This window comes from Hypanus sabinus, chromosome 16 (assembly GCF_030144855.1).
Source record: "Hypanus sabinus isolate sHypSab1 chromosome 16, sHypSab1.hap1, whole genome shotgun sequence".
Classification (NCBI taxonomy): domain Eukaryota; kingdom Metazoa; phylum Chordata; class Chondrichthyes; order Myliobatiformes; family Dasyatidae; genus Hypanus; species Hypanus sabinus.
This window is the reverse complement of record NC_082721.1, coordinates 82,446,370-82,460,197: the sequence shown is the minus strand read 5'-3', so window position 1 is coordinate 82,460,197 and position 13,828 is coordinate 82,446,370. Positions and strand designations below refer to the sequence as shown.

Below are 13,828 nucleotides of genomic sequence, written 5' to 3'. Positions count from 1 at the left end.
GTTTTTTGACAAAACTATAGCATTTTATTTACCTCATATATACACAAGGTACAAACATTCAAAATTTACAAGACATTAAATGTACTCAGATTAAAATACGGTTACTACCGTCTATAAAACAGTTAATACCCAGGGAGGAGGCGCCGCTCCCGAAAGTCCCCCACTGCACCTATTGCCACACGTGCCCCCTCTCCAGGGACAGCCGGGCACGATCCTTGGACGAGGGGCAGGCAGTCGCCCGGGGTAGAGTCTCCCACCTTCCGCCGCCTCGACCCGTGAATGGCCATCTTGGCCCGGCCCAGCAGCAGAAGTACACTCCACGTTTCGGGCCGAGACCCATCAGCAGGTCGGGGGATGGGGGGAAACCCTCACAGGGAGGACGGGCAGACTCCTCACAGAGGACATTGGAACTGGATTCCGAACTCCTCCGCCCCGAGCTGTAATAGTATCGCGCTAACCGCTACACCACCGTTTATAACTTCCAAGCCACAGCGACGGTGTTCGAGTCACATTTTATTGTCGTTTTGATCATACCTGCTAGTACAGTACATAGTAAAAACGAGAGAACATGACAGTACAAAATCTACACTGAACTACCTAAAAACACAGGGGAAAAAAAACACTAGACTACAGACCTACCCAGGTCTACGTAAAGTGCACAAAACAGTGCAGACATTACAATAAATAATAAACAGGGCAGTAAGGTGTCAGTCTAGGCTCTGGGTATTGAGGAGTCTGATAGCTTGGGGGAAGAAACTGTTACATTGTCTGGTCGTGAGAGCCCGAATGCTTTCGGAACTTTTACCCAGACGGCAGGAGGGAGAAGAGATAGTATGAGGGGTGCGTGGGATCCTTCATAATGCTGTTTGCTTTGTGGATGCAGCGTGTAGTGTAAATGTCCGTGATGGCGGGAAGAGAGACCCCGATGATCTTCTCAGCTGACCTCACTATCCGCTGCAGGGTCTTGTAATTCGAGATGGTGCAATTTTCGAACCAGGCAGTGATGCAGCTGCTCAGGATGCTCTCAATACAACCCCTGTAGAATGTGATGAGGATGGGGGGTGGGAGATGGACTTTCCTCAGCCTTCGCAGAAAGAGAAGCTGCTGGGCTTTCTTTGCTATGGAACTAGTGTTGAGGGACCAGGTGAGATTCTCCGCCAGGTGAACACCAAGAAATTTGGTCCTCTTAACGATCTCAATGTCAATGTCAATGTCCAGCGGAGAGTGGTCACTCTGTGATCTCCTGAAGCCAACAACCATCTCTTTTGTTTTCTTCACATTCAGAGACAGGTTGTTGGCTGTGCACCAGTCCGTTAGCCGCTGCACCTCCTTTCTGTAAGCTGACTCGTAGTTCTTGCTGATGAGACCCACCACGGTTGTGTCATCAGCGAACTTGTTGATGTAGTTCAAACTGTGTGTTGCAGCACAGTCATGGATCAGCAGAGTGAACAGCAGTGGACTGAGCACACAGCCCTGGGGGGTCCCCGTGCTCAGTGTGATGGTGTTGGAGATGCTGCTCCTGATCCGGACTGACTGAGGTCTCCCAGTCAGGAAGACTAGGATCCAGTTGCAGAGGGAGGTGTTCAGACCCAGTAGGCTCAGCTTTCCAATCAGTTTCTGAGGGATGATTGTGTTGAATGCTGAACTGAAGTCTATGAACAGCATCCGAAAGTATGTGTCCTACTTTAGTTTGAGAGTTTTGGTTAGTGAACCTGTTGGCCTAGTGTTTTTCCCCCACTTTTATTCTGTACAGTCTAAGTTCATTCTGTTGCTGCGTCTGTCTGCACTGGAGCCGTCACCAAACATCCTGTCACATCCAAAGCCGAGCCAACGTTTAATTGTGCATCGCTCGTTGCCCCGAAGGTGGTGGTGGGCTCCCGTCCTGAAACACGGTGTACCTCCGATGCCGTGAGGGAGATAATTCCAGGGGAAGGTAAAGGAATTGCGATCTGCACTCAATATAGTCACCGAAAAATCCAGTGATGGGCATTTCTGTGTGTGACAACGCCCTGTTAATAAGCGAGGTCAGAGGTGACCGGCCAGACTGGTTCAAGGCGACAGTAACAATAATAACCTCACGCACGTCCTTGAAGCGGTTGGGCCACAGCAGCCGGAGACCACGAACATGCACTCGGTGGCCACTTTACTAAGTAGGAAGCACCTAATAAAATGGCCACTGGGTATATTTCCAAGTCAGGTGCTGTGCGGTTTAGAGAGCAGCTGTGTGTAATTTCTGCTAATCCGGCAGTAATATCTGCCCACTGACCACAGACAAGTGTGGGTTTAGGACCGCAACCCGTACCCGGTACCCGGCTCCGGCCAGTGGACACAAGGCTCGCTGTCTCGTGTTCCCGGGAATCGGATGTCTCCAGTGTGTCACATACCTGCAGTTGGAGGGAAAAGCTAAAAAGACGTTCCAAGACCTTAAATTCTTCCCACACAAGACATTCTGACATTTCGGTAATTTAAGACGATTGTTTAAATTCTGCGCGGAGTTTTTGGGTCACCAGGGGGGCAAATGATGGGGTGGCCAGGTTAGCTGTTCAATATTCCTCATAGTTACAAAACTTTAGTTCAGTGTCAATAAAGATTTTTAAAAGGGGCTTATTTCACTACCAGAAACATTGAATACAGCAAACGGTTGAAGATTCGGCTCCGCTTGTGATTATTTCCCCGAGTTCATCAGCAGTACCTGCATACACTATACACAAGCCAAGAATCGCGTTCTCTCGGTGCGTCAGCTCGCTGCTCATTTCGCTTTCAACGTGGATCCAAATTCCTTTAAACCTTGTCACTGAACCCTGCTCACCACCCTTTAGGACAACGTGCTACATATCGCACCCGATTCCCCAATCTCCCCGTTCAATTTGACTTATGTTGTCAGTTTGATTGCGTTTAGATGATTTCCCTACTGGTGTGGTTGGTGGGATATTCAAAACTCCAATTTACTACGCTGTGACTTTTACGCCTTGCCGAACCGTGCAGCCGACCTACTGACGATAAAAGATAAGCGATAATCGCTCGGCTGACGAGTTAGAACTGAGCCTTAGCGAGTCAGTCTTTATATCCCCTCTTGTGAGCTCCAAATCCACGCTGAGCTCAGGGCTCGGATTTGACAAACTAGGTCAGGTATGTCGCGGAGATACCTCCGCTCACCGGGCTGCCCAACCGTTTGTGTGGTTAACACCTCCCTACAAATGTTACCAGACAGAAAACTCAGCACCGCGGTTAAACCCAATCGTAAAAAAAAATGCCGCAAGTACCTGCTACAGTAAAAAACGAGGTAAAAAGGCAAAGATATCCAGTCCACGCGCTGAGTCCGAACTCCATACGTCAAAGATTTCAGGTACAAAATTCCGGAAAACAAATGCTTCTTCGGCTTTCTGATCCAGAAGTGTCCCGGTCTCCTCTCCCTTCGATATTTGAGATTCAAATATCAGAGCTTCCAGAGAGACTGGAAGGGAAGGTGAGCACCGCCTGTCTTTTAAAAAGCTGTTTGAGATGTCCCCATTACTACGCTGACAGCTTCTTGTTTGTTGCTGCCAATAATCTGCTGTGTCATTTCCCACTTGCACCAAAATCGGGAACAGCTGGAAGTAATTAGTAGGTGTAAAAGCGACAACTTCAGATGTTAGTCAAGATGCAGGAAATCTTAAATACAAATAGAAAACGTTGGAAATATTCAACTGGTCAGCAGTGGAAAGAGAAACATAATTAATGTTTTAAGCCTGGAATTATTGACTAGAACACAAGAGACAACTCTTTCATTAGCAAGGGACTGAATGGTTATAAGACCACAGGACATAGTAGAATTAGGTTATTTGGTCATCAAATCTCCTCATTATGGCTAATTTATTATCCCAACTCAAGTCCATTCTGTTGCCTTCTCACTCTTGTTTTGCAACCCCAACAAATCAAGAATTTATCAGTCTCTGCTATAAATATACCCAATGACTTTGTCTTCACAGTCTTTGGATTCACCAACCTCTGGATAAAGAAATTCCTCCTCATCTCTTTTCTAAATGGACTTCCCTCTTTTCTGAGGCTCTGCCCTAAACTCCCCAACCATAGGAAACATCCCCTCCACATTAACTCTATCTAGGCCTTTCAATATTGGATAGATTTGAATGAGAATCAATCGTCTAAGCTCCAGCAAGCCATCAAATTCTCCTCATACATCAACCCTTTCACTTCCAGAATCAATCTTATGAACCTCCTCTGGACCTTCTCTAATGCCAACACATGTCTTCACAGATAAGGGGCTGTAAACTGCTCACAATACACCAAGTGTCTGACCAATGCCATATGAAGCCTCTGCACTACTTCCTTGAATTTATATTCTAGTCCTTGCGAGATGAATGCTAACATTGCATTTGCCTTCCTTCCCACAGACTCAGTTTGCAAGTTGACTTTTGGAGAATTGTGCCAAGGATTCCCAAGTCCCTTTGCACCTCTGGTTTCTGAATCTTTGCCCCATTTAGAAAATCATGCCTTTATCCTTTTTACCAAAATGCATGACCTTCCCTACACTATATTCCATCTGCCATTTCTTTTCCTCAGTCTATGTGTAAAAGCTAAGCTTATGGATTTACCCTCACTGAGTGCGTGTTCTTGGTCTTCTGCTATTGTAGCCCATCCTCCTTAAGGTCCAGCGTGTTGTGCATTCAGAGATGCTGTTCTACGCACCACTGTAGTAACAAGTGATTATTTGAGATAGATACTGTCACCTTCCTGTCAGCTTTAACCAGTCTGGCCATTCTCCTCTGACCTCTCTCATTGACAAAGTGTTTTTGTCCACAGAACTGTCGCTGGCTGTATTTTTGCACCATTCTCCATAAACATGGGAGACTTTTTTTTTGAGAATCCCAGGAGAAGGGCAGTTTCTGAGATATTCAAACCTACCCTCCTGACACCAATAATCATTCCACGTCTTTGGCAATGAATTCCATAGATTTGCCAACCCCTGGCTAAAGACGTAACTCTCCCTTTCTGTTCTTTTTATTCTGAGGCTGTGCGCTCTGGTCCCAGACTCCGCCACTATAGGAAACATTCTCTCCAAGGTCCTTCATGAGAGACTCATCCAGAAAGTCGTGAGGCATGGGATAAGTGGAACTTTGGCTGTTTGGATAAAAAATTGGCTTAAAGGAAGAAAGCAGAGGGTAGTAGTGGAAGGAAAGTATTCTACCTGGACTAGTGGAGTGCCGCAGGGCTCTGTTCTGGGACCCCTGCTATTTGTGATTTTTATAAGTGACCTGGATGGAAGGATGGGTGAGTAAGTTTGCAGATGACACAAAGATTGGAGGAGCTGTGGATGGAGCTGTAGGTGGTCAGAGGTTACAAGAGGATATAGACAGGCTGCAGAGTTGGGCAGAAAAATGGCAGATGGAGTTCAATCCGGACAAGTGTGAGGTGATGCATTTTGGAAGGACAAACCAGAAGACTGAGTACAGGGTTAGTGGTCAGTTACTTAAGAGTGTGGATGAACAAAGGGAGCTTGGGGTTCAAATCCATACATCCCTCAAGGTTGCTGCACAGGTTGATAGGGTAGTTAAGAAGGCCTAAGGGATGCTAGGCTTCATGCATGGGGGATTGAGTTCAAGAGTAGAGAGGTCATGTTGCAACTCTACAAATCTCTGGTGAGACCGCACTTAGAGTATTGTGTTCAATTCTGTTCACCTCATTATAGGAAGAATGTGGAAGCTATGGTGAGGGTGTAGAGGAGATTTACCAGGATGTTGCCTGGTTTGGAGAACAAGTCATATGAAGCAAGGTTAGCAGAGCTGGGACTTTTCTCTTTGGAGCGTAGAAGAATGAGAGGGGACTGGATGGAGGTCTACAAGATTATGAGAGGCATAGATAGGGTGGATAGTCAGTACCTGTTTCCCAGGGCACCAATAGCAAACACCAGAGGGCATACGTACAAAATTAAGGGAGGGAAGTTTAGGGGAGACATCAGGGGTAAGTTTTTTTACACAGAGGGTTGTGAGTGCCAGGATGACTTGACAGGGATGGTGGTGGAGGCTAAAACATAAGGGGTATTTAAGAGCCTCTTGGACAGGCACATGGATGAAAGAAAAATAGAGGGTTTGGGGTAGTGTGGGTTTAGTACTTTTTTTAAGGATTATATGGGTCAGCACAATATGGAGGGCTGAGGGGCCTGTACTGTGCCGTAGTGTTCTATGGTTCTAAGATCTTCAACTGAAACCAACATCACCCTATTTATTCTATCTAAACTATTTGTGATTTTCAAAACCCATATTAAATTGCAACCTTTTAAATTATCCTTGCTGCCCTAAACACCAGCAGCATAACAGGCAGTAGCTAACATTTAAATTATCCACACAATCTCAGCCTTGGCACCAGATGGGCAAAATACTTCCCATGCCTTTCTGAGACATCAGCTTTTCTTAAAGTTTGAAATTCTAACTGTTTCAAGTGAAATACTCTTCCTGCTCAACAGCCAGAGAAAGGGTCTCAGCCCGAAACATCCACTTTACTCTTTTCCATAGATGCTGCCTGGCTTGCTGAGTTCCTCCGGCAGTTGTGTGTGTTACTCTGGATTTCCAGCATCTGCAGATTTTCTCTTGTTAGAGAAAGGTTGAATGCACGTTTCGGGCCTCTTTGTGCCGCTGTCAAACTCTGTAAGTTTCTTCATGGCCCAGAACTCTCAATGTGTCACAAAACAGCGGGTGAGTTGTCTTTGCACCCAGTCGGGGAGCTGAATTGTGTGAGTCACTTTCAGTGCAACAAATCTCTGAGCCACTGTCAAATTTTTCACCTAAGCCAACTCGAGAGGCAACTGTTACAAACAACTTCCACAAGACGAAAGTCTTTCATGAACTTACCCCACTACTCTGCAAGGGAAAAGAAAATTAAAATTCATCCTGTGTCCTTTTCTGGTTCAGAAAGGGATATTCACAAACAAAGGAGTCACTATTTACGTGTTAAATCACAAGAGATCACTTTATTAGAGTTGTAATGCAATACCGAAAGAAAAGCAAATGGTTATGTCGCATAGAAAACAAGCTGATACTTATCATGCACTAAATGCACTGAGCTGCAGAATACCTGAGCAAACTACAAATCTGATAATTATCTATCAATCAATCTCCCCTTCACCTCTCTCTTGCTCTTCCTTCTCTCTCCCTCTCCCCTCCCTCCTCTCTCTCTCCCTCACTCTCTCTCTCCTTCCCTCTCCCTCCCTCCTCTCTGCCCCTCTCTCCCTATCCCCTTCCCTCTCACTCTCCCTCTCCCCCCACTTTCTCTCTGCCCCTGTATCTATCCCCAATTCTTAGAACTAGCACTAGTCATGACCCAGTCTAAGAGAAAATTCCACTTTGCACAGACAAACTGCTGCTTTTTATATTCTTCAAGATCCCTTCAAACCTCTGACATAATTCTTGCCCCACACTTTCCCATGATATGACACCATTTGGTACCTGCTCCACCACAATGACTTCATCTGCTCTACACAAACCTGTATTCATCATTATCCACTCTCAAGGCTGTCAACTTCTACTCCTTTAACTTTCTCAATAAATCTCACTTTAGACTAACACTTTTTTGTCTAACAGCCTTCCATTTTATTTTAGCATATACCAAGAAGGAAACACATTTAATTCTTACTTTACATACACCACACTGCTGGGTTTTTCAAAGCCAAGGGGGTCGAGTTTGCTTCATGATCAATTCCTCGTGGTGTACAAATATGGTGGTGCTGTCCCAGTCCTGTTCACCAGACCTGGAACACCTCATGGGCACGTGCCGTCCATTTTATCTGCCCCGGGTGATTTCAGTGATCATTTTGGTTGTGGTGTACATCCTACTACAGGCTAATGTCAAGCAGGCTCGAGACAAATTGTTGGATGTGATCAACAGCACATTTTGCTGCCTTCCCCATCATTTTGGGGGATTTTAACCAGGGACAGCTTGAAAAAGTTTCTAAATAATTTTACCAATAAATCACTTGTAGTACCGGAGGGATCAACACACTGGAAGAGTCTTGGCCCAAAATGTTGATTGTTTACTCAGTTTGAATGCCATCTATAAGTTTGCTGTTGATACAATTGTTGGCAGAGTCTCAGATGGAGATGAGAGGGCGTACAGGAGTGAACTATACCAGCTGGTTGAGTGGTGTTGCAACAATAAACCTGCACTCAACAACAGTAAGTCAAAGGAGCTGATTGTGGACTTCAGAAAGGGGGGGGGGACACACCAGGGATCAGAAGTAGAGAGTCCCAATTTCAAGTTCTTGGGTGTTAATATCTCTGAGAACCTAACATGATCCCAACATATCAATGCAGCTTTCAAGAAAGTAAGACAATGACGATATTTCATTAGGAGTTTGGGAAGGTTTAGTACGTCTTCAAAACCACTTGCAAATTTCTATAGATGTACTCTGGAGAACATTCTAACTGGCTGCACCACTCTCTGGTATGGGGGAGGGCATTGTACTGCTGCAACAAAGTTAACAAAATTTCACAACATATGCCAGTGATAATAATTCAATTCGGATTCACTGCCCTCTACAGTAAAGACTGATTGACTCTGGAAAATATGGAACAAAACCTCGAGCTTGGGGGCCATCTTTCATTAAGGCAGAAGACCTTAAGGCCTCTCTGCCTTTGGTTAATTGAAGAAAAGTTTGTCTGAAGACTGAGACTACAGCTAGGGCATCTGAGATCCCTGCCATCCTACCTGCATCTGAGAACAGGACTGCCTACATCAGGCACTACTTGGTGCTAGAAAAAGATCACCTATGTTATCTCCACAAAACTTATGCAAGACATAAGCAAACCAGTGTCAGTGCCCTTTCATGGGCCAGTATCCCTAGCATGGAGGCCCCAGCTGGTTGCATTAAGGTAGACCACATGGTTTTCATGTCTTACAGTATTTTGTCCTAATGCAGTCACCTTCTCTTGCTTTTTGCCCTCCAGGAGAACACTTTTGCTGGAGGGGGCAGTTTCCTCATTTGCTGTGGACATAGCAATGGACCAGGTATGCTTCACAGTTATTTCTAAATGATTGGCTTTCAATGTCCTTCAGTGCGCCGAAAGCTATTTGCTTTCTCTTCAGGGCGGTGGAGAACGCACTAAGAAAAACAGCTCAGAGTTAATGCTTAGACTTCAACAGTTTGATAAGGTTCTGTTATTGTGTATTATCTACACTGTACACAACCTGATGCGCGCGTGCACACACAGTGCAAGTGGTGGGTGCAGGGCCTTTTTCAACATTTAAGAGAAACTTGGATAAGAGAGATATGCTGGGCTGTGGTCTAGGTGCAGGTCGATGGGACTGGGATGACTAATAGGTTGGGATGGATTAGATGGGCTGAAGGGCCTATTTCTGTACTGTAGTGCTCTATGTCTCTGCAACAGAAGACACAACAGCAGAACATAAAAGACAATCACCTTCCCAACCTCTTACCCACCCCCCCCCCACACACACACACACACACACACACACACACACACACAGAAAAAGGTATACACATACATACACGATACACCATCTTCAAGATCATTCATCAGTCCTAAAGGATTTCATCCTGGAGTGTCGACAATCATTCATTACCAAGGATGCTGCTTGACCTGCTGAGTTCCTCCAGCATTTTGTGTGTGTTACCCTTGACCTTGTCTCCTCTCTGCTATGAGCCCTTGAACACTATCTCATTATTCGGCTTCAGCATTATTTGTTTTCTTATGTCCCTCACAGTAATTTCTATGTCTCCCACTGACCCAAAACAACAAAGTTCAACTTAAATTTATTATCAAAGTATGTATACGCCACCATATACTACTCTGAGATTCATTTTCTTACGGGCATTCACAATAAAAACAAAAGACATACAATACAATCATTGAAACGTCAAAGCCTGATAAACAGGCAATGTGCAACAGAAGATAAACTATGCAAATACTTAAAAAACAACAATTAAGTAAATAATACTGAGAATATGAGTTGTAGAGTCCTTGAAAGTGAGTCCATAGGTTATGGAATCAGTTCAGCATTGAGGTGAGTGAAGTTATCCACACAGGTTCAGGAGCCTGATGTTTGAAGGGGAATAATTGTTGCTGAACCTGGTGGTGTGGGACCGAAGGGTCCTGTTGCTCCTTCCTGATGGTAACAGTGAGAGGAGAGACTTGCCTGGATGATGGGGGCCCTTGAGAATGGAAGCGTAGCCTGGATGAAGGACTCCCATATGTCAGTGATAATAAACCTCATTCTGATTGTCCAAGGAGAAGACTTCACCAACAAACTTGCAGCATTGGTGTTATTCAGTCAGCGAGGAAGAATTTGCTATGTCCACCCAAATTGCCAAACAGCTTCAGCCAACACAGTTCAGCAATGAAGATAATGTTATGTATCATGAAATCAGCAAGAAGCTTATTTCTCATGGGATAAGTGACTTATTGCCAAAACAAATAGATCATTTACTTCAGTGCATCTGTGCTTCATAAGTCTGTGAAAATAAAAAGTACTCATCTTTTATTTAAAACCACTTGAGTCACGCAGGGCCCTTTGGTGCAGGATCTCTGTCCTGTGTTTGAGTGCCAAACATCAGAGGAGTTACTGGCATCATTAATCAGAACCTACCAGCAGAGTGTTCCTGCATGGAAAATAGAAGTTTTCCTTTTGATGCTCATGATCGTCAATTACTTTTTGATGTCTAGTTACTGGTGTTTTGTAAGCAGAAACTGATTGTACAGTAACTTAATGAGAATCTAAAAGCTGAATCCTGTGGAAGTTCCTGTTCTTGAGAACCAGAATCGGAATTAGAATCAGGTTTAATGTCATCCGAATATGTCATGGAATTTGTTAACTTTGCATGCAATATATAACAATGGAGAAAAAAACTGTGAATTACAGTAAGCATATAAATATCAAATAGTTAAATTAAATAAGCAGAGCAAAAATAAGAAATAAAAAAGTAGCAAGGTAGCGTTCTTGGGTTCAATATTCAGAAATTGGATGGCAGAGGGGAAGAAGCTGTTCCTGATCACTGAGTATGTGCTCTCAGGCTCCTGTACCTCCTTCCTGATAGTAGCAATGAGAACAAGGCATGTCCCGGGTGATGGGGGTCCTTCATGATGAATGCCGCCTTTCTGAGGCATCGCTCCTTGAAAATGTCTGGATGCTATGGAGGCTAGAACTCATGATGGAGCTGACTAAGTTTACATCTCTCAGCAGCTTGCTTTGATCCTGTGTAGTCGCTCCCTCCCCCCTTCCCCCCCAATACCAGACGTTGATGCAGCCAGTTAGAATGCTCTCTATAGTAGAAATCTGTAGGAACTTGGAAGTGTTTTTAGTGACATATCAAATCTCCTCAAACTTCTGATAAGGTATAGCCGCTGTCTTGCCTTCTTTATATCTGTATCAATATTTTGGTTCCAGGTTAGGTCCTTGAAGATATTGACACCCAGGAGCTTGAAATTGCTTATTCTTTTCACTTCTGATCCTGCTGTGGGGATTGGTTCATCTTACTCTTCCTGAAGTCCATAATCAATTTGTTGGTCTTACTGACATTGAGTGCAAGGCAGTTGCTGGGACACCATTCAACCAGCTGGTATATCCTGTACACCCTCTTGTCACCATCTGAGATTCTGCTAACAATGGTTGTATCAACAGCAAATTTATAGATGGGCATTTGAGCTATGTCTAGCCACACAGTCATGGGCGTGGAGAGACTAGAGTAGCTGGCTAAGTGCACATCCCCGAGGTGCACCATATAATCACTTTCTGATGACTAGTTACTGTTATTTTGCAACCAGAAACTTATTGTACTTCACATGATTGCACAGTATTTAATGAGAAGCTAGAATTTGTGCAAGTTCCTCTTTATAAGAACCATTAACTAACATCATGGCTGAACTTTCACAAAGTGTCACTTTCCTGTACTAACCCAAAACTCTTGCTGAAAACATCAAATTTGGGTCAGATTTTGTCTTTGTTGTTCTCTCATTGTCAGCAGGACTAGGTGCCCTTTCTAAATTTCCCACTTACAAATTTTTTGCCCAAAAAAGACTGACAATATTATGCCAATAACTGGCTCTTTCAATTTTTTGACTGAATCCTTTGCCTTTCTATTCAGTCTCTTTTATGCCTGTGAGCCGGAAGAATGTTTTTTTGCAGCAATTTTTTAAAAATTCATTATCCCTATCTAGTAATATGTAAGCACATTGATCTTATTTCCTGATTAGAAAATCAGAAACAGGTCCGATTTAGGACCTTCAGCCCATCATGTTTGTACTGACACTAATGCCAATCAAAACTAATCCTTTCTGCCTAGGCATAATAAATACACCCTTGTTTCTTGTCTATTCCTGCATCTAATATTGGAGTATAAAAATATTATGGAGTATAAAAGTTATATTATTTGCTGTGTAACCAAAACTATGTAGTCAGCTTGCTATGCATGTATCCAAAATGAAATCCTAGGAATGTAGAAGACAATGGTGTGTCAAAGGTAGCTAAAGAGATGTAGTCAGCTTTGAAACTTGCTATTTGCTATGCATGTACCCAATTTAGCAGGAGAATGAAGTATTAAGAATGTAAACTTGCTATTTGCTAGAGAATGAAATCTTAGGAATGTAAAAGACAATGGTGTGTTAATGAGAGGTAGCTAAGAGATGTAGATTAGAACATGATTAAGTCAATGGGACATACGTGTGGTACGTGTGAAACTGGACCAGGAGATTGATATAAAAAGTGCTGTGTCCGGGGATCGGTGGGCAATCAGCGACTAGCTCAATGACTGTCTCAACTTTGATTTGCAAATTAAAGTTTAACCCTTCTTGAAGAATCTTCTGCGTCTCCTGGTCACTTGTGAGGCACGAAAAACCACGACACTAACTACTTACTTACTGCCTGTTACACCATTGGCGATGAAGGTCTTCCATCTCCTCTGTCCCTACCATCACACTCAGATATAGAAGGAACTTTCATTGCCATTTGTGTTAGTTTTTGTTGACCATTCAGGGTTGTTAGCTCTGAGCCGAACCCCCAAAACTGGACCACTGTGAATCCGGCCTCGACCCTTTGACCTGTTTGGCATGAGTGACCCTACCAAGAGCCAAAGCACAAGGCCCCGACTCCAGCCAACATAGCTCTCCGGGTCATTGAGGCACATAAGCCTTCAAAACCTACAAGGTTATGGACCTCCTGGGGGGTAAATCTGGCTAAATTTTTGTTCCTCTCTGCACCTTGTGGTGCATTGGGCAGCAGCCCTGCCATTTCTTTAGCATTTGCCTGTTTTTCACAAAGCCAAGTTGCTAGCTCGTCTCTCCACCCAGCACAGATGGAAAGAGTGCAAGGAACCAGCCAGATTCGAACTTGGGACCACTCACCTCGAAGTCCGGTGTGGATGCCATTACACCACCAGCCAGCTATCTAACTAAATATCTCTTAAATATTGTTCTCATATCTACTTTTACCACCTCCCCAGTAGCTTTATTTGCAAATCTTCTTTAAACTCCACTCCTCTGCCTTAAAACTCTGCCTTCTAGCATTTGGCATCTCCCTCCCAGAAGAAAGACTGCTGATCTATGATATCTATGCCTCCCATAAATATATCTGACTGTAAGACCATCCTTTAGCCTCTGTCACTCCGGAGAAAATAATCCAATTTTGTCCACCTTCTCTTTATAATTAATACACCCCATCTTGAGGAGATTTGATATGCCTCTTGCAAATCTACAGAAGTATCACGGAGAGCATTCCAACTGGTTGTATCACCATCTGGTATGGAGGGGTTAGTGCGCGGAATCGGGAAAAGCTGCAGAAAGTTGCCATCTCCATCATGGACACCAGTCTCCCCACCATCGAGGGC

The 13,828-nt window shown here is 44.1% G+C and overlaps 2 protein-coding genes across 4 annotated transcripts in view; one reads left to right on the top strand and one right to left on the bottom strand.

Annotated features, from left to right (window-relative positions):
* LOC132406512 (hemicentin-1-like) overlaps positions 1-3,472 on the bottom strand; it is a 35,163-nt gene extending 31,691 nt beyond the window's left edge. For both annotated transcript variants that reach the window (XM_059992281.1, XM_059992282.1), the window contains exon 1: positions 3,264-3,472. In XM_059992281.1, coding sequence (XP_059848264.1) covers positions 3,264-3,330 — 67 coding nt within the window. In that variant the 5' untranslated portion in view covers positions 3,331-3,472. The remainder of the gene's footprint in view (positions 1-3,263) is intronic.
* Positions 1-13,828, top strand: part of LOC132406513 (relaxin-3-like) — a 96,483-nt gene that overhangs the window by 35,861 nt on the left and 46,794 nt on the right. Inside the window, exon 1 of one of the 2 annotated variants that reach the window (XM_059992285.1) lies at positions 8,937-8,997. The exons of the other annotated variant lie outside the window; for it this stretch is intronic. The gene's annotated coding sequence lies outside the window, so the exon portion shown is untranslated. Of the gene's footprint in view, positions 1-8,936; positions 8,998-13,828 lie in introns of those variants that run through there. 2 annotated transcript variants of the gene reach the window in all.